Source organism: Protopterus annectens, chromosome 16.part0 (assembly GCF_019279795.1).
Source record: "Protopterus annectens isolate FY-2018-M chromosome 16.part0, PAN1.0, whole genome shotgun sequence".
Classification (NCBI taxonomy): Eukaryota; Metazoa; Chordata; order Ceratodontiformes; family Protopteridae; genus Protopterus; species Protopterus annectens.
Window position 1 is genome coordinate 696,390,394 of NC_056750.1, and position 27,147 is coordinate 696,417,540.

The 27,147-nt window shown below is 36.7% G+C and overlaps 1 protein-coding gene across 1 annotated transcript in view; it reads right to left on the reverse strand.

The window, feature by feature from the left end:
* Positions 1 to 27,147, reverse strand: part of CARMIL3 (capping protein regulator and myosin 1 linker 3) — a 3,552,770-nt gene that overhangs the window by 143,245 nt on the left and 3,382,378 nt on the right. Inside the window, exons 34-35 of the mRNA XM_044058175.1 lie at positions 15,616 to 15,747; positions 15,410 to 15,470 (exon numbers count right to left, since the gene is read on the reverse strand). Coding sequence (XP_043914110.1) covers positions 15,410 to 15,470; positions 15,616 to 15,747 — 193 coding nt within the window. The remainder of the gene's footprint in view (positions 1 to 15,409; positions 15,471 to 15,615; positions 15,748 to 27,147) is intronic.

Genomic DNA, 27,147 nt, shown 5'->3' on the forward strand with positions numbered 1-27,147 from the left:
GCTGATTTGAACAGAACACTACATTTTTAGTTTACTAAGGAATATTGCCATCTGCTGTCCAAACTGTCATTTTCATGTTTCTTGTAAAAACATTGCAGTATGTGGCATGCAGCAGATTCTGATGCTAGATTGTGCCCATTAAGGTCTCAAATGGTAAAATTATGAAAAATAATCTCTCTATTTATTTTTTAATCTTCATCTTTTCATTCTTCTTAGAGTTGCACTGATGGAGTGTCATACAACGGTAGATATATAACTGAGGAATTGAATGAGAAGTTAGGTAAATTCCTAACAATGTTAAAAATTTGCTTTATATTTAACAAAGCATATTGTTTTTGCCTATGTTGAAAAATGATGGTCAGATGGTGTGTGCTACTGTTCTGCACTCCAAAAAGCTTCTTTCTTCTACAGGCACCTCAATGCTCAAAATACCCTTGAGTGGCAAACATGCTTACTAGACATAGTTCAGCTGTAATAGCTATTTTTGCAAAGGACAGTCCTAAGACTGAAACTGTTATGTCCTGGTAAAATAGGATTGCTTAAAAAAAGAATAATATGCTTTATCTTCTCTAGTGATACCATTTCCTCCCTTTATTTACAGGGTAGGACTTCTGTGACTGGTACTGCAACAAATGAAAAAATAAGTTAATCTACAGCAGCAACAGCAGTGTATGTGGGATTTCAAAAGTATCCGTGAAGCACATAAGTGAAACCCATCTCTGAAAATGCATTGATTCATCACTATGTTTACATAATTTACTGCAAAAGAATGATACATGCATAACAGGTACATAGTGTCAGAAGATGCATATGAAAAACCCCAAAGATTCTGAATACTGCTGGGAGGGCATAGCTGAGATATGACAAAGGTTTTGGCAAAATTCCTGAATCATTTTGTGGTCAGAAAACAAGAGGAAATTATAAAATAAGAAAGAAACACAAAAAAAAAAAACAAGGATGAACTAAGTGAGGATGAGATGGTAGAAGTAAATAAAAAGAATAAGCTGGAGACAAAGCTGAGCAAACTAAATAATAATTTAATGGCCCACGGAACCAGTATCCTGACACAAATGGATGCTGGGCACTGAAATAAGCCACATTACACATTCAGAACTCTATTAAATTTATCAGAAATAAACAGTTAAAAGGACTTTCTTCTAATTTGAAAAAAAAAACTTTTTATGATCTGAAAGCACAATTCACAATCAGAATTGTACAATCTGGGAGACTGATGACAAAGAAACACTATGAGAATTATTGTCACATCAGAAATGATACCAGTTCATTCTTCAAGTGTCCTTTACTAAAAAGGCTAAGGAAGTTAAACACTGCATTTACAACTGTGATTTCCAATGATAAAAAGCATCAAGTCTGAAATGCTGTAATCACACGTGTGTTTTGCCGAGCACAATCATTCCTTATAAAATAGGTAAATACTAGAGAAAAAGAAGATACACTGCCAAGTGGTGTAGGATGTCAACTATAAATCTGCTCCCCCATGTACTCTAGGGTCCTATTCAAACATAAAACTAACATTCAATAAAATAAAAAAAAAACTGAACAGAATAGGCATGACATAGATATGCTGATTCCAGAAACATTTTTTTTTGGTGGGGGGCATTGCATACAGATGTTTCACACTCCAGGAAAAATGTACGTGCCATAAAGAATGTTAGGTGATAAAGTCATAACTGACAAGAAGAATGTGAATTAGTTGAGAAACCACCCCAGAAATCACTAACAATTAACAAGGTACATAATAAAAAAAAAACAAAAAAAGTAGGATATCATAGCCAAAGATGTGACACAGAACCAGAATGTGAAGGAACAGATAAACACAGATGTGCAAATGTAATCACATAAGTAGGAGAGAGAAAAGTTATATTAGGGTCTGATATATAATAATTCAAAACAACCAAAGAAAAAGAAGCATAAAAGAGAAACCGTATACTTTTACTTATCAAGAAATCTGAATACATTTTTCCTACATAAATATTTACTATATACTGTGGCTGTGTGATCACTTCATTGTTTATCGCTAGCATGTTATATTCACTGTTTTAAGTTATTTTATGGGCAATACACTTAAATAAACAAATAAATAAGTAAACAAGTAATGAAATAAATAAATAAGCAAGCTTACAAGCTGCTGTTACAAATTATATGAAAAACGTCATTACTCATTCAAGTCAAATGCAATAACTAAATCAAGGAAAGGATCATCCTCTATCAACTATTTAAACTAGACAAAAGTCTTCTGTCATTTAATGTCAGCATTATAATCTGTGAAATCACTTCTCGATATTCATCTTCTAACCAGTTTCTTATTTTTTGTACACTTTACTATTCTGTGATTCTGCAAGAATATTTGTGGAAGGATCTCAGTGCTAAAGAAAGAAGGTCACTCTTTCCACCAATGCTTGGCACAAAAATACTCTTTAACAGTCAGTTGTTAAGATATTGGTAAAATAAATTCCTAATAAAGTAAAATAATGTAATTAATAGACTTTAAAGCAGATAAAGCTTTTTGTTTTGTGAAGGTCTTCACATGGCAGATGAGTTATAGGTGCTGATTTGACTTTGGATGTTACTGTCTTTATTGCATTTTCAAACAAGCTAAAATGCAGATCTTAACAAGCAAGTTTCAGTACTAAAGTTAAAGGATTTGATTTCCCCCCCCGAAAAATTTGCCTACTAAGTGACTCTTAGCAAATCACTTAACTAGTTGGTGCTTTCAGATCAAGGGGACATGTGTCCAGTGAGCTTATCTGATCAACACATACATAAAATAAAATGTCACTGTGAAACTTATGCCAAGACAGATGTCATATTGTCTATACAGCAGAAAAATAAGATGATGGACTAATCAATATGCTACAGGTGAAATTAACAATGTTTGCCTTAAATCTGGTTGTACAAGATCATAAAGCTGAAAGAAAGAATTTATGCCTAATGAAAGTGTCAAAAAGAGGTAAAGGTTTAGACTGGCGTAAATATACAGTGGTTAAGATGGCAGAATGGTCTGGTTTCCCAAAAGTTATACTGGCCTGGAAATAACTCATTGAGTCACCTTACAAGTTTCTGAATTTATAACTAGATGAATACAAAATATTTTGTGCAATTTAAGTCATGATATACAAAGCAGCAGGCTTTACCTCACCTTTTACAGAAAAGTTCAAAGGGAAAAGAATTTTACTCGGTAATGAATTTTCTGTTCATACACACTGAGAAATTATGAGAAAATAAACTTAACCTCTTTTTTTCTCCCCCTTATCTGATCGTTCCACAAACTCCACTACTAGCAAACAGTTGGCCCATTGGTTCCAGGAGCATGGACGCTGAGAATTCCCAGCATGGTGAGAGCTCTACAGCACATTCTTTCCTGTCAGAACTCCAAGTTAGACCACCATTTCCTAGTGAGAGTTAGATAGTAGGGAGTTGTCCAGCTTGCTAGTCTTGGAGCATGGCCTACCTTTCACCTTGGTAGTAACCCTTACCCCCTGCCTGCATTGACACCTCTTCCAAGCTCAATCATTGCAGTGTCATGAGAAGCATGCCTGTGCTCATCAAATTCCCCTTGGCTGCATCTGTAATGGCATCATGACAGTACAAACTCAGCAGACACAAATTCCACTAGTTATCACCTACTTCTCCAACATGGTATAACCTTATAGTAAGGCAAAGCTGCCCCCCCAGGATGGGTGACCCAGCAGCAACCGCTCACTGCCATCATAACTGGCCAGCTCTTTCCAGTACCTGAGCAACCATTCAAGCTTGGGTCATCTGCAGCATACTAAAAATGATCTCAGATTCTTGAAGTTGCATGTAAATGTTGTCTATCCAGCACCTTTATAGATTTTCTTTACTCCTCGATTGAGGCTTTTAGTGGATGTACTTGAGATAATGCAAAGGACTTTTTAGTTTGAGTTTGAATTGGTAATTGATAATGCTGTATAACTCATGGAAACAGCTGACTGAATGAATGCTGCATGATACTGAAAACATACTGGTGGTATATTAGTGGCTAGTGTCCTCTTATTAGTGGTCAGTTTTCTAAAAACAGACCTTTCAGTACCAAATTTGAAGGGTCATCACTGTAACCTAGAAAAGTCAAAGGCCTCTTTAGGCTTCTTGGACTTTATCCAATCTATATATGAGTTACTGTGCATTATTCTGTAAACAAAATTTTGTTGCATTTTAAATATATAGCAAGTTGATGTGATTAAGGTTTGATAATATCACTAAGCCCGGATTCATTTCCATGATCATAAGTTTTTAAATGTCTTATCATATTTTTTGTAACTATAACCTAGAAGTACTGAAACTTATCTAAGTAGGAAATACTTCAGTTGATCTAAGACAGACTTTTACTGAAGAATGTATTTTTCTCATGGGTCACTAAGTGTCCAAATACTTATCTGCTTTAGACAACTGTCATACAACAATTGAGCCACTGTTTTTATTATTGTAGTGTTTGTTTTTCTGTGAGCGGGATGGTAAGAAAAAATAACTTAATGTGTGGTGTAGTAAATATGTTTATACTGTATACTTTAGACCTAGATAGTCCTTAGGGATACAGTGTTGAGTTGTGAGTACAGTCTGTTGTGTGCTAGAGAGCTTGTTGCTCTTTAGCTTAAGGAAATATGGGGTTGCTGGAGGAATTTAGAAGGGAGGCAAACATGGGGGCCTTTATGGGTGATTTTGAACAGCCAAATTGATATATGATCTTTCCCTCCACTGTCAAGAAAACCTTTCAATAGGTAATTGTTAAGGTAAAGATAATATCATACATGTGAAGTAAAACAACTGATTGGACCCCAATGTCATTAAGCAGACTGGTAATGTAGTTTGAATTGACTGGTTCTACTGTCTTAAGTGCCACACTGTGCAATGAAGGTCACCAGCCATGTCTGGCAGTTTTGGGAATAAAATTACCAAGTAAAGATGCTTAGTGGCAGACAGGTGACAGATCCTACTATTATGTGTCTATCACCTCCAGCCCCAATTCACTGAAATGTTATTCAAGAAATGCTTAAAGTGAATGATTTGCTTAAACATATGACTGAATTTTACACTGACCTATTACTAGTGCTTCAGAAGAAGAGGAAAGATAAGGTCTATGCAATATATATACAGTACAGTAAAGATAATCTCAAACTGGATTGGATCTTGGGCAGCTGATTTAACTATGTTAGGCTAATAGTAAATAGTATTTCTTAGATATCATATGCCTGGAGTAGGGTGGTGAAGCAAAAACAGATAATACATACTACTATAAGTGCATATAGGGAGACCAAAGGTTGAAATATGTCACATGAAGGAATAGGTTTAAGTGTTTTGGGCTTCATTAAGACAACACCTAAATGGTCAGGAATAACTTGCAATAGAAAGGATCAAGACAATAGATGGTTTATTGGGTTTACTATTGTTTGTGCAAACGACATTCTGTCGGCTGCAATGTGCCAAAAACCAGAATGTCGAACGGACAAGCACTTTTGCACCAGATAGTCGACTCCACTTATGCGAATGCACAGCTGCATTCGCATAAGTGGAAATCGACTATCTGCATGGAGATCATGGTACAGTGGGGAGTGGAAATTCATCTACATCCCCACTGTAGTGTGATCTCGGAGTTAGAATATATAAGTAGGGGGGGTGGGGGGCACAGGGGGGCTTGCCTCCCTGCAAAAACGTGATAGCTGTATAGGAGTTTTATTTACATTATCTCCTATACGGCTATCACGTGGTGGTTTCAACAATAATGTCAAGTCAAATGCGTCGAGCATTTGGTTCGACGTTGTGACAGTTATTTTTTTTTTTACTTTCGGCATTACCATTCATTTATTTGAATGGAGGATGTTTTTCCGTTCGAATAAACAATAGTAAACCGGTTTATTGCTATCATACTTTTCTTCTGGAAAGACAAGGGTTTTCAAAGTTGAAGGGATTTCACTTCAACACTGAGAATAAGAGAAAGAACATGCATTTCAGCTGTAGAGAAGCTGGTATACTCTTAATAAGGTGTGCTTGAGATGTGATAACTGAAATACACCAAGCTATGTCACTTGATACACAGACTATCAGTACAGATCATGTTGCATGTCAACTGCAGAGTATTGTCACATGAAAATAAAATTTGTTCACATCAAGAAAAATAACACCCTTGTCAGGTTCAAGGTACACTAAGTTAATTGGATGAAAAATCTCAAATTCACTCTCAGTCTATCTTGGATTTATTTATTTATTTTATTTATTTTACATTTGTTTACCTGGAGTGTCTGACTGGACATAAAACCCTTTTCAGCGGAGGCCCGGGGAGAAAAGTTCCATTGTTAGTAGACAATTTTGTTGACAGAAAAGTTAAGTTAGGAAATTATTTATTTCTGTCACTAAACAGAAAACTAAATAAACTCTGTGTAATTAAACAGTAGATCACACTAAAACCGAAAACTAAGTAATCTCTATTTAACTAAAATATGAAATTAGACAATACATTTTAAAGAAAAAGGTATACATCACAGATAAAGAGAAAGCTTTATCCTGTCTTCAGTCTTGACCGGGAAGCCCCGTTGCAGTCAGGCAGGAGTCTTCATCAGGAAAACAGTCATGGGCAGTGCGTCCACTCCACAGGTGAGGCTTTTGCCTGGGTGCAGGCAGGCCCAGCTATATATAACCTAGTTGTTTACCACAAGTCATGAGAATCAGTACTTTTCAGTATAGGCTGGAGCTAGATCATATTGTGGTGTTGGCCACCCACCCCAGAAGGAACAGCAATTCCTGCCAAATACAATGAATTTGCAGTTTTTAAGTGTTGCACTGGAATATTCCAATGACTTTGCAATTTTAGTACTTTACTGGAATATCCCAGCACACATGCACATACAAGACATATTTCATAATCAAATGTAGTGACTTTGCTGAAATCACTAAACTGTTCTGGAACACAGCATCATCTCTCATGCCTGCTGACACTTCCAGAATATAACATTACTTTATATGTCAAGGAAGAAATAAAGAAAATAAAGAGAATGTCGAGATGTAGTGAGACAACCGTCAAATAATCTCACTCACTAAATGTACCCCTCTTTCGTATCACATTCGTATCATAGTTTGTTAACTGGAAAACTAAACTGGTCTATTTATTTTTTATTTTACATTTGTTAACCGTGGGGGTGTCTGACTGAACCAAAAAGGCTCTTTTTCAGCAGAGGCCCGGGGAGAAAAGCTCCGCATAGAAAAATTACAGGTACATTTAGTTATTTAGACATGATCAGTATACACACAAATTACAATATACATGCTTTTTACAGTGTTATGAGGCACATTAACAGTTACAGTGGAGAGAACAAACAAGAAAATATTAATTTAAAAATAAAGGAAGTTAATAGATTTGTGGTGTAGAGCTGAAATTTGGAACATAGTTAGAATACATACATAGTACACAGGTACAGTACATACATTGTACATTAGCCATTGTTTGTGAGTAAGAGTGAAAACTGTTATCAAGTACTCTAGGTTTAGTATGTATACCTTATCTGGTTTCATCATTTTCAGCCATGATTGGGTACAATAAATAATTGAGATGATAAAGTAATTGACAGATGAACAATATATAACCATGAATGTATTTAACTGAAACATTTAGCAGCAGTAGTGCAGAAACATTACAGAACATCAAAGAAAAGCAACAGTAACACAGGGCAGCAGAGGACTTAGACACAGACTAGATAATTAACATTTATGATAAAATCAGCATGAGAAATACGGCAGCAGAGCATTTCGACACAGACTAGATAATTAACATTTATGATAAAATCAGCATGAGGAATGTGTGCCATGGTTTGTTTCAGAATAAACAATTGCTAGAATTATGGCTGCTTAGCCTGTACCACAAAAACAAGTACAGTTAGCTTCTTTGTTGTGTGAAGTAGCTTTAAATGATGTTAGAGATTTACTGTCTTTCAGTTCAGTGTGATGGCTTTTCCGTATTGTGGGAACCATATTAGAGAAGACTGCTTTGCCTACCGTGGTCTTAAACCTTGATCGGGTGAGAACTAATGACTCTTCCAGTGTACTTCTTTAAGAGTAGGTGATCGGCATGATTAGAAGTACTCTTTTGTCCCAGTACCCTGTTTCAATGATTTTGTGAACCATTGTTGAATGGAATGAGTTCTTTCAGTTATAGGAAGCCAATTCACTTGCTTTAGCAGGTCACAGTGATGCTTATACCTGTCTACCAGGAGAACAAATATGAATATTTTATTTTCAGTTATTTGCAGACTATGAGCATTCTGAGAAAAGTATAGGCAAAGCAATAGGAGAGCATATTCTAGCTTTCCATGAGTATGCTTTTAGTGACAGTTAGTCTGGCAGTGGACGATAGCAGATGGGAGATACATCAGCATAGTTTAAGTTGGATAAGAACTTTGTGGAGGTAATATATTCATTATGTAGAGAGACACCAAGTGTAGGATCTAGTATTAGGCCTAGGTACGTTTTCTGTGGCATTTGGTATGTCATTTCCATTCTTGTCTTTAAGTAAAACAGGGGAACAGGAGGACAGTTTATTGGGATGGATAATAACATAATATTAGTTTTAGAGGCATTCAGTAATAGTTTATTATTGTCTAGCCAGGATGTTTTCTTAGAGAAACTTGCTCTGCTTGATATGGAGGGAACTTTTGAATATGGGTTATTAGCTACCGCGGTGATGGTGCTGCGGTAGCATTGTCGCCTCACAGTAAGACGTTGTGCTGTTTGATTCTCAGCTAGAGCTTCTTCTGTGTGGAGACATGCGTGAATGGGCGTACCTTCGTTTGAAGATTGTGCGTCAGGGCTGGCAACTAGGCACGTAAAAATCTACTGCCAATCATTAGCGGACCAGAGTTCCGCTGGGACGACCCCTAACTGGGAAAAGCCGAAAGACACAACAGCTAGGCTTGTAGCGGTCTGAAGACAGATTGCCTAGTGCTTACCTATGAAACTAAATACCAAAAAACAAGTATTGCAGTATACAAGCAAAGGCATTGAAATTTCTTGAAACCTGTCATCTAAAGCATTGTACGGCTTCATTTTCTTTTGTAAAACAGCAGTACAAAGTGATTGACATCTACAAGTACTCTATTTACATATCAAAAACACAAGAAACACTTGGGCAAGAAGCTGGAGACTGTACTGTATCACTGTCATAATAAAATAATGAACTACCTATGAACTATTTGCATCCAAGACTCACAGACACCAGCAGGACTCTTATTAGCATCAATATATATTTTTCACCTTCAAAAAATTTTTTATTTTATTTTTAAGATTTAATTCTAGTTTAAGGTAAGAGTTTTATAAAATCATGTGCATGATGTTGTCAAACATAGCTGTGATTGAGTGGATTTATTTGTCGATACAGTTTCCAAGTCACTCTTTTTACTCCTTGTTTAGGCTTTTTAACAGTTATGAATGTATGCATTAACAATACTGTACTCTCTTCCACCTTGCAGAACCACATCGGTTACAACAAAATCTTCTACTTGTCATAAACAACTTGACATATCTCTATAACTATGTCTATATACCTATAGATATATATACATCTATATATATATATATATATATATATATATATATATATATATATATATATATGTAGGTGTATATTACGTTACTGAATTTTTAAAAGTTCGACTGTCATATGGTCGAAGCCATATGATCTAACTTTTAAAAGTTTGAAAAGCTAAAAAAAAAAAAATAAACAGAAAAAAACCTACCTGACTATTTTAAGCAGAGGGGCAAGCCTCCCTGCAGCCCCCACACCCCCAGCTCTTTAAATATACCAACTCTGAGATCGCACTACAGTGCAGGAAAGGGAAATCTTCCCATTCCGCAATGTACAGAAATCTCTGTTGAAACGTTCGAACTTTTAAGAGTTCGATCATATGGTGTTGATCATATGACGTTGGTACTTTTAAAAGTTTGATAACATAATATACACCCTATATATATATATATATATATATATATATATGTAGGTGTATATTACGTTACTGAATTTTTAAAAGTCACTGTCATATGGTCGAACCTATGATCTAACTTTAAAAGTTTGAAAACTAAAAAAATAAACAGAAAAAACCTACCTGACTATTTTAAGCAGAGGGGCAAGCCTCCCTGCAGCCCCCACACCCCCAGCTCTTTAAATATACCAACTCTGAGATCGCACTACAGTGCAGGAAAGGGAAATCTTCCCATTCTGCAATGTACAGAAATCTCTGTTGAAACGTTCGAACTTTTAAGAGTTCGATCATATGGTGTTGATCATATGACGTTGGTACTTTTAAAAGTTTGATAACATAATATACACCCTATATATATATATATATATATATATATATATATATATATATATATATGTGTGTGTGTATGATAGGTAGATATATACATGTACCTGCACACACAGACTAATACATGCACATGGATGTCTTTTCTTTTTACTACATTGAGATATAACTCTTTATCCTCCATTGTCTTTAAGTTTCAAATTTTCACACATTTTCTTAAACATTTATTTTTGCTAGCATATTATGCAGCCTTAGTTCAGAAAAAAAAGTTATGTCTTACCATAACGTTCCATCTGTATTGTTGATCCTCATTCAGTCATTATGTATGGGTATCGGTTCCGACCTCGCAACCGAGCCGGCCATCTTCTAAGCTCGCATCATCTACAAACTCTCGAGCTAAAACTCTTACCCAGAATTCCCCTCTCCGTTACCTCAGATTGAGTTTGCAAGTCAAAAGAAGGTAGAGGCTACCTCTGGTCAAATGACCTAATAGAACCGGATGGTGAGATCCACTAGAAGCCACAGGAGGGGGAAAGAGGGAAGTTCATAATGACTGAACGAGGATCAACAATACAGATGGAATGTTATGGTAAAACATAACTTCTTTATCTGATATTGTTAATCCTCGTTCATTCCTTATGTATGGGACAGAGTCCCCAGCTACCTTTATTCCTGGGAGGCTCTCATGGAAGGACATTCCTGAGCACCATAGAACCAAATGATGCTCTTCCCCTGGAAGCTAAATCCAATTTGTAATAATTGATGAAGGTATGAGGGTAGCCCAAGTTGCAGCTGCACAAATGTCATGTAAAGAAGCTCTGGTATGGAAGGCAGCAGAAGTTGCCACCAACCTTGTAGAATGAGCCTTTATGGTAGTAGGTAATGGAATATTATGTTGTCTATAAATGAAGGTCACACAGTCTTTCAAACATTTAGCCAATGTCCTAATCTAGGTCCAGAATATGCCAAAAATAACTGGTCTGATTTACGAGAGGCTTTAATTCTGTTCAAGTATAAGCAAATTTGCCTGTGAATATCTAGGGTATATAGGCAATACTCTCCTTTGTTTGAATAGTTGGGGAAGAAAACTGACAATTCAATGGTTTGATTAATGGACATTTCAGAGATCACTTTTGGCAGAAAGGAAGGATTAGTTCTCAATGACACTCTATCTCTATGAAAAATCAAATATGGACTCTTGATGCATAAGGCTTGAAGCTCAGAAATACATCTGGCAGAAGTAATGGCGACCAAAAACAAGGTTTTCCATGACAAGTATTTGAGGTTGCAAGAAGAAGCTGGTTCGAAAGGTGGCATTGTCAAAGATTACAGAACTAATGACAGGTGCCATGGTTGAGTAGGTTCTCTAAAAGGAGGTTTTAGATGATTCACACCTTTTATGAAAGTCTTGCATAATTTGTGTGACATAAGAAAGGACTCTTGGACACCATCATGGAAATTAGATATTGCAGCCAAATGAACAGTAATGGTAGAGGCCAACAGACCGGATTGAAAAAGAGTGGCTAGATACTCCAGTACTATTGACACTGGTGCTGAAAAAGGATCTACCAGTTTTTCTTTCAGCCAAAAAGTAAATCTTTTCCACTTGCTTAGATAAGTAATTCTGGTGGAAGACTTATGAGATGCAATAAGAATGTCACGTACTGGCAAAGAAAGATCATTCTGCCTGGCAATCAAGTGAATAGGAGGAGCCAAGCTGTGAGCTTCAGGCTGTCCAAGTTGGGGTGAATCAGATTCTGCGGATGGGAGATCAACCCTGGGGTTGGATGGAGAATCCACAGTTGATCTAGCAGTTGAGACCAAAGGAAGGAGAACTAAATCTGACGAGGCCAATATAGCGCTATGAGGATCACTTTGCTCTTCAACTGTCGGGCTTTCTTCAGAAACTGAGGAATGAGGGGGAGAGGTGGAAATGCATAAAGTAGACCCAAGGGCCAATCGTGGACTAGAGTGTCCCTGGGTGACTGTCCCACAGGGGGAATCAGGGCGAAATAATTGCTGCATTTGTAGTTGGTCGGGGACGCAAAGAGGTCGCAGCAAGGAAGACCCCAGCAGTTGAAAATCTCCGCTGCTATCACGGGATTCAGGGACCACTCGTGAGGTTTTAGAATACACCTGCTGAGTCTGTCTGCTATCACTTTGGAACACCCGGGAATGTGCGTTGCTAGAAGAAAACGATTGGTAGCCATCGCCCATTGCCATATCCTCATGGCCTTCTCGACAGAATGGGTAAGATTTGGTTCTGTCCTGTTTGTTGATGTACCAGACCACCACCATGTTGTCTGATTGTTTCACAGTAGTCCCAGACAGCAGCAGGGGATGGAATGCTTGCAACGCCAAAAGCACCGCTCTCAGCTCTAGAACATTTATATGCAGATGGGCCTCCATTTCGGACCAAGTACCTTGGACTGTCTGTCCCTGACATAGCCCCCCACCCCCACCCCATCAGGGAGGCATCCGTGGTCATTGTAGCCTTAGGTTGTTGGGGGGAGAAGGGACAAGACCATTGTGATGGGTTGTGGATCATCCACCAATTTAAATCCTGTTTGCACTTGTGAGTTACCCGAATCTTGGCTGAAAGAGGGTACTGAAAGGGATACCATTGGGTGAGCAGTAGCCATTGGAGAAGCCTCATGTGTAACCTGGCCAGGGGGACAATGGTGATGGAGGCTGCCATGGAACCCAACAACTGTAGAACAGAGTGAGCTGTGGATTTCTCCCTTGAAAGGATTGGGATCAGTTGTTGCTTTATCCTTAGAATTCTGTGCTCTGGAATGGATGCTCTGCAATCCTTTGTATTCAAGATGACCACTATGAATTCTGTGGACTGAGATGGGGTGAGATTGAATTTTTGCCAGTTTATGGTTATGCCCAGCCTTTCTGCAGAAAGGAGAGAGTATGCCACGACTTCTTCCAATAGATGTCTGGTGGGGGTGGAGATGAGCCAGTCGTCTAGGTATGGAAACACCTGGAATCCTTGTAGTCACAAGTGAGCTGTGATGACTGCCATGCACTTTGTGAAAACTCTGGGGGCTGTAGAGAGTCTGAAGGGCAGTACTCTGAACTGATAGTGACTGGCTCCCACACAGAAGCGAAGGAATCTTCTTGATGGCCTGTCCACTTTTATGTGGTAGTACGCATCTTGAAGATCTATCGAGCACATCCAATCGTCTTTTTCCAAAAGTGGAAGGATAGACTGTATTGTGACCATCTGGAATTTTTGTACTCTTACAAACTTGTTCAATACGCTGAGATCCAAAATTGGTCTCCAATCCCTGGTTTTCTTTGGCACCAAAAATAGTCTTGAGTAGAATCCGGATCCCATCTGGTCTGGATGGACTATTTGGATGACTCTTTTTCTTAGCAGCTTTGATATCTCTAATGCTGCTTCTTCCCTTTGACTGGGTGGAACATCGGGTAAGTTTGTTGGGGGAGTGGGACAAAGATCAAAGGGAATATGATAACCTCTGGTTATTATCCTATGTACCCAAGAATTGGTGGTGATGGTTAGCTGGGCAGAAGGGTACAAAGAGAAATGACCCCCAACCACTTGCAGAGGAAAGCAGTTGGGCTGCTCTTCAGGAGCACTGGTAGGATTGACCAGAGAGAGAGTCCCTGGAACCTTGGTTACACGGACCCCCTCTGCCTTGAAAAGGGTGTCTTCCATGTGAGTTTCCCCCTCTGCCTCTAGGGGAGAACTCAGCCTGTGTGTCATGGAAAGGACCCTGAGACTTTTTGTACCATATCTTCCCACTCTTCTGGTTTCTGGAGAAAGCCCATTGAGGGGAAGAATAACAGACACCCACGGCAGAAAGGGTCTTATCATCCTGTTCACATCTGGCTAGTGTGCTTTTAACCTTGGGTCCAAACAATGAAGAGGCTTCAATGACAGCGTTGAGAAAGGAAGCCTTGAAAAGTTCTGCGAAATTACACAAGCGCATCCAGGCATGTTGTCTCAGAACAATGCCTGAACTCGCCACTCTAGTTACTCCTTCTGATGCGTGAGATATCAAATGCATGGAGGAGTTAGATATCGATTCAGTTGTGGCTAGCTGAGAGGCCACTTTGTCTTGGAACTCATCAGACACGGCACCAGACAAAGTTTCAGAGAGCTCAGAAATTAAATCTCTTTGAAGCTTGGTAAAGTGTGCCATATAGTTCAGGGACCTGATTGCAAAGGTTGCTGATGCAAAAGTATGCTTCCCTATTCTGGCCAGAGCCCGGGACTCTTAGCACTGGTACAAGAATTACCTGAAGGTAAGAAGGAAAGGGGGTTTACCAACGATGATAAAAAAGAAATTACCTCACGGTAAAGAGTAGGAAAGGAATTGAAAGGATTCAAGAAAGGATAGTTACTAAATGCGATAAGGTAAGAGAAAACTATCTAATAACTTTTCTGTGAGAAAAGGTTGTTTTAGAATTTAGTATGACGAAAAAAATGTACTTAGCTCAAGAGAAGTAGCTTGACATGACCGAATGGTGATGCGGCAAACGAAATCTGGGGTAACAGGGAGAGGGGAATTCTGGGTAAGAGTTTTAACTCGAGAGTTTGTAGCTGACGTGAGCTTGGAAGATGGCCAGCTCGGTTCCGAGGTTGGAACCAATACCCGTACATAAGGAATGAACGAGGATTAACATTATCAGATCAGGCATTTCTTATCAGCCTTATAAAAGAAAAATACCTTGTCACTTAAAATCTCTTCATCTGAAAAAGTGATAAATTCCTCCTTTTCATGTTAGTTTCTAAGTGATATGCATTATTATTATTATCTTGCTTATTGCTTTAGTGAGATCATTATGCTTGAATTGCTGAAAAGTATAATCTAAGAGCATATCTCCTTGATACAATCTCTCTTCTCATAAAAGACGTTTAATTTTCTTGCCTGAATCCACATACAGCACATATTATTAGCCTACAAGATGCGCTGTTCTAACTGCTGCTTCTATATCTGTTAAAAAGTTTTACTGAATGGGATATTTCAAAACAACTTCAGTGGTCCAGTGTTAGTTTTCAGGCTGTGTGCACCAGTTTATCTCATTTATCAAAAACATCACAATACCTTGTCCTTCTGAATATCTTCTCATGGCTCTTCTGTTAGTTTCATTTTCTAAATCTGTTGGCTTGAAAGAAAAGTGAAAATATCTTAACAATAACTCCTCAATGATACATGAAGATAAATGGCAGATACAGATTGGCATGCATGGAGCAACATATGCAGACATGAAATCTTGATTGGAAACATGCAGGTTAATTGCTACATCTTACTTCCTTTGTTCCATCAGATTTCTGCCCCCCAGTACTTCCCATTCCTGGAAGTGCGATTCCTACAATTCGAACTGGCTGAGTGTATCCAGCTCTTTCTTCTTGTGTTCTAGCATCTTCTATAAAACTGTGCTCCTTGAAAAAAATTAAAAAAAAATAGATTTGTAAGAAATTATCTATCTTGTGAGCAGTTGAATTATGTGTATCATCTTATGTTTCCGTATTATTCTACATTTAGCTTGTATGCATTTTCAGTAAAACCAGCTTTACTCCAGAATTGTTTTGTATACCATCTCTGTACCCTAATTACAAGGACTTCATTCAACTGAAACTGAAATTAAGTTTGATAAAAACTCTGTAGGCCTAATGACCCCCTGAATAGAACTTGAAATGGAGGATTTTGCTGTTTGTGTGGGATAAAAAATAAGAAAATGAAGTGTACATTTTCAAATACACAAATGAAGCATACATCTCAGTATGAAAATGCAAAAATGTAATATAAACAATGGTATAGTGGTGGCTAGTCCATTTAAATGTGCTGGCCTGGAAGGTTCAGAAAGAATAGTGAGGGATGATGAGTTTAAGATTAACCCAGAAACAAGCAAAGATGTTAGAGGTAGTGAGATACAGTTGAGCTTAGGTTGATTTAAAACACAGTGCACTATTACACAACGGATTCATTACCTTTGGGTCAGAGCAAGGTCTACAGAGGACTCTAGCTGGAGCTAAAAAAAAAAAACAGAAGTTAGGTAATCTGGTAGTTATCCCTATGAGGGAAGTAGCCTAACCCTTGAGAAGGGAAGCTAGCTAGACTTATTACTGCCTGGGTAGAAGGTGAACCTATCTGGCCTATTGGCTAAGAGCAAATGTGTTTTCTTGTTCCCTGATGGTAGAACTGAAAGAGAGCTACTCTTCTTTCTAGGAATCTCACTAAGTATTAATTTATTGTGGCAAGCTATTCTGGCCATAGCTCTCAACCTTCCATCACCAAAATGTGGAACACAATCTCTTTCAATGTGGAAAAAAAATGGGCAAACTGTGGAACAAATATGGTTATTAATTCTCATAACCCTTCATTATGGAATATGGGACATGGAATTTTTAAGACTCAGAACTAGAACATTCTGCATAATGACATACAGCTGAGAAGTATGATTTTGGCAGATTCCTGTCTGGGAAGCAAAAGTTCATCTAAGAGTTGTCGTATGGCAGATATCACTGAGGGGGTCTACTGCTTTACATCAAAAATACACTTCTTCAAAATAGAGTGGTAGAGTCTACACTTCAGCGAAAGTCCACTTAAACGAAAGTGCACTTTTGTGAAGTCTAGTTCCTCGGGCTACCCCCCCCCCCAAAAAAAACACCAAAACATGTTTTTGCAGGGAGGCAAGCCCCTGCACCCCAACAACCCCTACTTAAATATACCAACTCCAAGATCGCACTACAGCGAGAAAAAGGGAATATTCCCATTCCACTCTGTAGTGTGACTGCTGAAGTCAATGTTCGATGTTTCACTACTTCGAACAAGTGGACTCGGTGAAGTGGGGTTTGAAGTACTGAAACTTCAAACAAATTGACGGATCCCCAGTGAGGGTTTCCTAGCTACAGCAAAAAAATAAATACATAAAAAAATAAGAAAAGAAACATGGCAAGAAGAAAACATCGTCTATAAAACTGTAATGTCATTTTTGAGACCATCAGAACCAGTTATGAGCTATGATGTCTGTAGTGAGACACCATCTGGTGAGGGCACAGCAAAGAAAGAATGAAAACCAAGCTCTTCTGTGAGAGTTCAATGGCAGAGAGAAGGCACCAAGCTCTTCTGTGAGAGTTCAATGGCAGAGATAAGGCATTTGCATTAGATCCCAGTGCAGAAAACAAATTCCTTACAAAGTGGCAAGGCCTTCTGGTAGTAACAGAGAAACTAAGTGAAGTGAATTACAGGGTCAGCAGCTGGGAAAAAGTTAACTAGTATAATTATATCACATAACTGCTCTTAAATTGTACAGAGAAAATTCCACTAAAGTTTCTGTATCCAGTACCTTTACAGGGAAAGCCAAAGTTCCCACTGCATGTCCTAACGTTAAAATGGGGGAGACATCATCAGTGTCTCAGAACCATTAAGAAAAAGAACTTGGAAATAAGTCCATATTCTCAGAACTGTCTTGTAAAATTCGATTAATTGCGAAAAACAAAGAAAGTGGACCTGGAGAGGAAGTGGACTTAAAAATCATATCACACGGTGCAGCCCCAATGCCAAGCAGTAAGAGATGAATTACAAAAGATGCTTAAATGTGGGGTTATGAAAGAATGCTAGACTGAGTGGAACAGTCGCATTGTACTGGTATCAATGTCCACCTGCTCCATATTACTTATGTGATGTAAACTTAACCCTAACCCTGCCCCTAACCCTAGAAAAACACTTTCCTTAACATCACAACTACACAAGACACTCAGACACACAATCCATACAGTAGCAAATACTTACCTAGTCCTTATTCTATACCTAGCCTACAAGCACTCGCAATATATATATATATATATATATATATATATATATATATATATATATATATATATATATATATATATATATATATATATATATATATATATATATATATATATATATATATATATATATATATATATATATAAATATATATAAATATATTATAGATATATATATATATATGAGAGAGAGAGAGATAGATATGGATCCCTGTCAGGTTCATACATCAGTACTAGGCTGACTGTCCTTGTGGGCCATTTTAAGCCTAGCCAATTACCCCATGTGAGAATCAAACCTGGCACCTTGTATCTGTAAAGTAAATACGTTAACAATTATGCCAACCTCCCACCCCACACAGGTTCTGGTGCGGTCAGAAGTTCGGGTTATCAGAAACTCGAAATTCATATGTGTGAGACCATATGAATGATTTTCCGAAAACTCAAACTTTGGATTACAACAAAAATCTACCATTTTTCTATTTTTTTGCAGGGGGGGGGAGCCCCCTTGGACTCATACACCCCCTGCTAATTATATATACTTACTCTGAGACTGCACAATCCTCAGGGAAAGGGAAGATTCCACTACCTGAGGACTGCTGATCTTGCACAACTGTTAACCATATGTGTGCGTCAATCAAATGATGTCAACCAAACAGGTGTTGGTGTAGGTGCACAGTTGATCCAGCCACCTGCACCCATATGGATTTATTTACATTTATCTAACATACTTTTTCTCTATACCCAATTTATTGACACAGTTTTATTGACAGTTAATTGTATCAACAAGGCTTTTTATTGACAGTTAATTTTATCTAACATGTTTAAGAAAGAGAAAATGTACCAAAAATAACTGTTTTTTTGCAAGGAGGACAAGCTCCCCTGCATCCATCTCCCCTACTTATATATATTAACTCCACTGTCACACAACTACATTGAAAGTTAAATATGGACAGCATTGATTCACTGAGTGGGGTGTTTTCTCATTTCTCTGTGGCTGAGAGACCACGGAGTTATTATATTTAAGTAAGGGGTGGTGCCATTTTCTCTTTCTTAAACATGTTAGATAAAATTAATTGTTGATAAACAAGTTTTGTCTGTAAAATTGATAAAAAATATGTCAGTAAATTTGGCACAGATAAAAAGTGGGTTACATAAATTTAACCAAATATGCACACACCACAGCTGAATAAACCTTTAACCGGATTAGACTGACACATCAGCTTACAGTAACTATTATGTACTATTTGTGGCCTTACTGAATTGTAATGTTTTATTGTTTTATGCTTTTTTTTTTTTTTTTTGCTTCACCAGGGAAAACTTTTTAGTTTACAAGGTAAGCATTATGAAATGAGAATTCAAATAATATAAAATTAAAAGGATCACTCTTACTTAACAGACAATGACCCCTCACAGCTGGCAGTGTTTACAGTACAATAGAATAAAAGACCACTTCCAAACACAGCTGTACAAATGATTCACACTCAAAATCCAAAAAGCTTTTCTTGACTAAAACGGGTAAGTGCTTTCACAGTAGGTATTTTGCTTCTTCAGAGCATTAACTGACAACTAATAAACCAAGACATTTAAAAACTAAGACATAGCCAATCATAATAGCTTAAAACAGTCACATGTGCATGCAGCATATCTCTGTCGCTGATGAAACCTGATCAGCAATGTGTTTACAGTATGTTTAAGAAACCTAGTACTTTTATTCCAGATATCCACCCCTTGGCAGAAGCTTTTGTAGAAGTATGCAACAAAGCAATACATGACTTGTTAACTGAAAGACATAAGTGCAGTCATTATAACTTGACACCAGGCCAGAGTAAAGCCCTACATGAACTAAGGACAGCTCAACATTTAGAAATACATTGTGGTGCTCAACAGCGATCTTTATATGTACCGGATGTTGTTCATGTTGAGTGATGAGACTACATATGTGAATATAGCTATGTACAGAGTGGAAGACTTTATCGGTAGAGTTAATTTTTTAATATATACTCTATTGATGACTGGATTGATCAATAAAGAGCTCTTTGAATATTTTGCTGTTGAGAAACCAGTTATTACAATTTTGCATGGACCACCTAAGATACACAAAATTTCTGTGGAACCTCGGATGAGACCTGTTTTATCCAGCCGAGGATAGGTAACAGAACCGCTATCAATTTACATTGAGAAGACTATTAGACCTGTTTTAAATGAGATTGACACAGTTTTGAAAGACTCAAAGTTTTTTGGATGATTTATGTATGTGTGCTGAGATGAATTTTTACAGATATGACTACATCTTTGTGACCCTTGATGTGTGATCTTTGTTAACAGTTATTCCAACCGATGTTGGGGTGGAATATGTCAGACAGTATTTCACATCCTATACAGCATTTTCTACCAATAAAATTGAGTTAATATGTTTGTTACTTGAAATTATACTTGAAAATAATGTTTTTGTATTTTTTGATAATTTCTCTCTACAGAAAAGTGGTTTTGCGATGGGCACTACATGTGCTAACAGCTACGCTAATTTAGTGCTTGCATACTGGGAGAAAAATGTTGTTTTAGAAGGTAATGTGTATGCCCCTTCTATATGTTTCTTCAGGCATTTCGTGGATGATGTATTTATTCTCTGGAAAGATGGTGAACGTGACCTTAGTGCTTTCACTAATTTTCTGCATGGAACAATGAGTTTTCTTCAGTTTAGTTAGACATCTTCCAGAGATGCTATAGATTTTTTGGACATCTCTGTCTGCAGAAATGATCTGCATGAGCTGTTTACATGCATCCACAAGAAACCTTGTAAGAAAAATACTCTTCGTTTGAGAAGCAGTATGCACCCAGGTCATGTTACTCGCATTATTTTAAAAGGACAGGTCCTTAGGAACATGAGGCTACATAACAGAGATGATGATGTGGCTTCAGCCTTTCAACAACTTAAGAAAGATTTTATGGATAGAGGCTACAGTAAGTCTGCGGTAAATAAATATGAAGTGGAGACACTAGCTTTGACAGACACTGTAGGGAAACCTTATTTCTCCAGGAGAAAGAAGCATAGACACCCTATCCCCTTACCTCCATGTAATTGTGCTAAGAACAGACCTTTGTTTACATATTCCAATGATGTCAACTTAGTCCATGATGTTTTATAGAAGAACTGGCCTATTCTATTAGCAGACATAGCCGGCCTTAGGCATAGGCCAACTAGGCGGCCGCCGCTTTAGTAGGGGCACTTTTCCAGTATTTATTTGGTGTAGGTAGACCAGGATGGGGGCACTGGGTGGTGTGGTGGGGGGGGTGCCATGGTGCCCTTTTGCCTAGGGCACCAATTGATCTAAGGCCGCTCCTGTTAGCAGAGTCAGATGTCAGGAAAGTGGTTGATCTTGAACGTGAGTTTTATTTTAAGAACAATTTATTGCTGAGAAGACAGCTATGCTACAAGAGTTTAAGAAGTTTTGGTATGCCTGTTTCTGACAGGAAGGAGACTTTTATGTGTCGTAACTGCAAAGCCTGCAACTATATCTATACTTGTTCTTCATTTGTTCACACAATCTCTGGTACCACTATTCATTTGAATTTTTATGCTGATTGTAAGAGCAGAGACTTGGTTTATTTTGCTACGTGCTGCACATGCGGTGCCTTTTATATAGGCAAGACTAATAGGATGTTTAAAGACAGGAATTCTAAACATTTAAATGACATTGCAAAATGCAGAAGCACTAATGCTCTTACTAAACATGTCATGCAGAAAGGAACAGGTCATCCATTCAAATTTTCTGTTACAGAGCTTATGAGGAGTAATTTAAGGGAACTTGATATTAGAAACAAGACTGAGAGTAGTGAGCAGAAATGGATACTTTTGTTGAAATTATATACAGAACCAGGCTTGAATGAAAAGGTCTCACTCAAACCTGTATTGAGAAAGAGATCTCTGCAACATTGACTGTCCATTGACCATGGATGCATTTCTCTGCTCATTGTGTTGTTTGTTTTGTAGAGTCTGTCTGCTATGCTAGATATAAGTGTTGTTTTTGCACGTGTTTGTATCATTGTTTCATTATAAAAGTTGTAGTAAGGTTTCCATGCACAATGCTTTGCAAACTGCAGCTCTATTATTTCTTTATTCTGCATTGGGTAGGTGTAGTCATGTGTTAGTAGCATCCTTGACTATATATTGAGTTAAAATACATTGTTCATTGTAATAACCATGTTGTGTTTAACAGATTTTTTTCTTTAGAATCTTGATCTTTATCCTGCATAAGCTCTAATTTAGATTTTTCCGTCATGTCTTCTAGGATATGCTTTGTTAATAACAAGTGGTCAGCGTAAATATGTTTCTTATATTTTCTTTTACTATATAATGCTTATGCATATATAGCTAGGTAGCCACTTACGCTATAATCAGGAATTCTGTCTTGGGAAGCTGTGTCTGTTACTACTCTTAAGCTGTCACTGCAGTTATATCCTATAAGTATTTTTATATTTGGTGACCTATGATCTATAATTAACGTATCCCACAATATATGTGAATATTTGTGTTTTGGTTTATGTAAGTATCATTTTTACACAAGTATACAGCTATGCTAGATAGATTCCTTTATTATCTTTCAGATAATTTTGCATCTTCATATTCTTTAGTCACTACATTATAATAGTTGAAGGTAGGTTTTTATTTTTGTGTTTTGAAAACCGCAGCCTTTAGAAATCTTTATTATTTATTGGCTGTGTTTAGTCATGTAATTGCTGCACGTCTGAAAGTACATGGAGTTGGATACATCACTTATCTTGACTACTGGATTGTGTCTGACAGTTTTTGTTTGAAGAACGTTTTTGCAGGTATATACTAATTTCAATTTAGACTTTTTTTACTATGTCTTTGAAGATGTGGTTCATATTGCAAGTTGCTAATGTGAATATGTTCCATATATATTTTTACATGTTTAATATATGCGCTACACTGTGAATGTGTTTTATTTCAATAGCTTTTTAAAATAGTTACTAATTTCATAACTCGGAGTTCTGTTTTGGGAAGTTTTCTGTTATGTATGTAGAGATAAGTTATTGTTCTTAAACTGATTTAGCAATTTTAGTGTATATTGCTTACATTTGATGATCAGTGAGATCCAAATTGCAAGTTGCTAATGCAATATTTATTTTTGATAGTTATTAAATCTGTAACCAGGAATTTTGTTCTGGGAAGTTTTTCCCTTCTGTCATTGCATATGTAAATATAAGTCGTGGTTCTTAAGCTTAAGTCACTGTTTCTAAGTTGACTTAGTAATTTGATTGTACATTGTTTACATCTAAAGATCAGTGATGTCCAAAGAAAGCACTTTATAATATATGCGATTTGATTTTACTAGTGGCTTAGAATTTAGTTACTTTTACAATGTGTATTTAGTTAATAATGAATGATATGAAAGCAGTACTACAGAGATATGTTTCTAATGATCTTAAATATGCACTGTTAATAGACTTTCAAGTAGTTTCTTTTTAGGCAGGCTGTCATCTCGTCACATGAGTTTTGCTTAATTGATTAGATGACATGTGACTGTTTTAAGCTGTTATGATTGGCTGTGTCTTTTTAAATGTCTTGGTTTATTACTTGTCAGTTAATGGTCTGAAGAAGCAGAATACTTTCTGTGAAAGTGCTTACTTGTTTTAGTCAAGAAAAGCTTTTTGGATTTTGAGTGTGAATCGTTTGTACAGCTGTGTTTGGAAGGGGTCTTTTATTCTATTGAACTTTGTTGCTGCTGTAGAGACCCCACCCTTCACGGAGTGGTCTTTGTTTAATCTTGGTATAATGGAGTGTGTACAGTATACCTACAAGGGCTCTTTTGCAATGCAATATACAAGCTAACTAGAATGACTAATTTAAGTATAAAAAAAGATCAAGGCATGTAACAAAAACATATTAAGACAAATCTTTAATAATGTGAAGCAACAGTATGTGTAGGAAAGAAAATAAGTTATGCAGTTAACAATTTAAGAAATTGCATTCAAAATGGGAGTGACCATTTGTTTTAAGGACTAGGATCATGAGGTTTGTTTAAGTAGATGTTTAGGTAGAATTTTAGATCATACATGCATTATACACGTCTGTGGTAGATCATGCATAGATCACACATATCTGAGGGTCTGCTGGAGTTTATTTATAATGTGATCACCAGGGTTGAACACTGATTCCATGGACACTTTTCAGGAATAAAGCCCCAAGAAAAATACAAAATACACATTGCCTGAAGATTAAATAAAAAAAATAAATAATGCACAATGGAAATGCAACAACCAGTAAAATACCAACACACAGTGGATTTATTAAAAGTAATCTAGTAAAATAGTAAAATGACACAAGAATATAAACTAGACTTATTTTTGAAGGTTGAATAGAAGAAAAGAAATAAAGAAGAAAAAAAATCCCATCATTGATGGAGAAGGCAAAAATTGATGCGGCGGTAAATCTATGGAGTATATTGTTGCTGGAATGATGGATTAATCTGGGGAATCTAGTAGTTAAACCATTTACATTTAGTAGCTTCAAACAAAAGATTATTTTGTAAATCTGGTCAATATTTATTCTCTTTTATAGAAAGAGGAAGGGCTTCTCAGAGTTTGTATGCCAAAACAGGAAGCTTTGGTCACTGCATGTCAATCTGTAGTGAGGATTTACCAAATATTATAGTATGTTGGTTGTTATATACTTGGGATTAATAATGTATATTCTTCACTGAAATGCAAAACATCAGGAGTGAAGCAATAACTGCAATGTTAAGACCATGAACCTAAATAACAAAGTGCAACAGTTTCTATTTCACCATAATCTGATATTTTGTCTGAATCCTTTCCTGATGGAATTAAAAGACAAATAAGCATGAGAATTTATGAATACAGCTCTGTAATGTTTAAACAGTCAGGCTCCCTACACCTTCGATTTCAATTCCTTAATTTTTTTGTCACTTGTTGAAGTAAAAATGGAATGTAATTGACTATTCTTATTTCAAGTTCCTACAACCCAATTTCTACCAAATTAGCAAGACTGAAGATTCTATTGAACTAGTCAAGTTTACTTGTATGTTTCTTAAATTTGGGTTGTCAGTTATCTAAAGTCACTGAGCTTATAGTATGAAAAAAATCTTAATATTTAATGATGACCTTAATATTATGGTTAAAAACATACAATTCTACCATTTCATCATCTATGGCCGTGACTTGATTTTATTCTTAATATTTTTCATTCAGTTTGACTTATAAGAACAGAACGTCTAGTGGCAGTTCAATAAAAATATTTAAAGTATAAAAAAGGAATATCTGGTGACAGACTACATTTTACAACCAAGACAGATAGAGTACTTATTCAATTAATTAAATAAGAACTGTTCTATGATCACTCATAATAACAAGGAAATATTGTCTAATTAAAATTACTAGCAGTGGTCAACAGTTTCAAAATCATACTTTATGAAGTTAAGTTTGTTATTCTATTTATAATGCAAAAAACATTTGGTACCATATCAAATTTTACAAAGACATGTTAGTTTAAAGGCGGCAAATAATTATGGCCTTAGGGGAAATCACTCCCTAGGATTCAATAAAGCCTACACTAAGTGTACATGATATATATTCAATAAAAATTCTTATCTCATTTTTGTGTTTTCTAGTCACTCAGAAGGATTACACTAAGTGGACATGTAGTCTACACTTTGTGGTAACCTTTATGAATCCCTGTCAATATTTAAAGCAGCAAGAATATCAGTAGGAAAACTAAAATTAGGAGGAAGAAGGCGTATGTTATGTCTGTGTTTATCTGTTCCTCAGAACAGTGCACACTTAATGCAGGCTTTATTGAATCCAGCCAACTGACTTTTTTTTTACCAGTGTTGTTAAAAGCACATGTGCATTTGTCTCCTGTTTCACATAGAAGTGTGTGTGTGCGTGTGTGTGTGTGTGTGTGTGTGTGTGTGTGTGTGTGTGTGTGTGTGTATTATTTTAATAGAAGTGACTAATGTCAGTGCAACACGATCATTGTTTCTGCACTACTGTGCTTTACTGAGGAGCTTATTCTTTCTATATTTCTGTGTGAAAATGGGGTTAGTAACACTGTTAATTTTGATCACTACACATGTATTAGTGGGGAAAATGTTTTCAACATCAGTTGTGATCAAGCAACATTTTTAAGTATGACCATGTGCTTATTCTTCATAGCAGATGTTTGTATGTGTGCATGTGTATAATGCGAGTCTGTGTGAATCAAATCCTCTCAAGATATGCAAAATGTTTTTATAAATAAAATGTGGTGGCTGTTTTTTTGATGATAAAAAAGCATAGGTATGCATTTGATTTCTACTTGAAGGCTTCACTAGACATTTTAATCATTATACTATAAATCAGCTTGATTAGGTTATACAAATTAATGTACAAGACAATCTCATATACTTAAAGGTCTGTGTTAGGAAGGAAAGGATATATACTTATTGTAATATCAGTTTATTAAAATATGTTAGCAGGTCATGTCCTCTGGAAAATCCTTCCTCTATCAATCACTGTGTTGTAAAGATTTTTTTCCATAGCAGATCTACCAAAACATCAGTGTGGGCATGCCAAAAACTGAAACAGGTGGACAAACACAGCTATGATAAGGAAGGCTTGACAGTATATATGCAAATAATAGATATAGAAATAATCAAGAAGAAGCTCTGAAAAATATGATTCTCTATGCAAAAAACATTCTTCTGCAAGATCGAAAAGAAATAGAACATCTTCCCCAGCCTGCGATTTCCAGAATGAGCAAGTGTTATCATAGGTTAATGTATACCTCATCACTGCCCTTGAAATACATTCAGTGTGCATACCTTCACCTCCTGAAAATATTTCTTGCAGTAATGCACCAAGGACAAGGAAGGCAAAACATGCTGGAGGTCTTCCATAAAGAACTGTAGCAAAATCCAGTCATATTGTAACTATAATACACGAGGAGCAGCTATTACTCTGGTATAACCCCTGCAGGGAAACAAGGTCAGTATGATGCGGTTT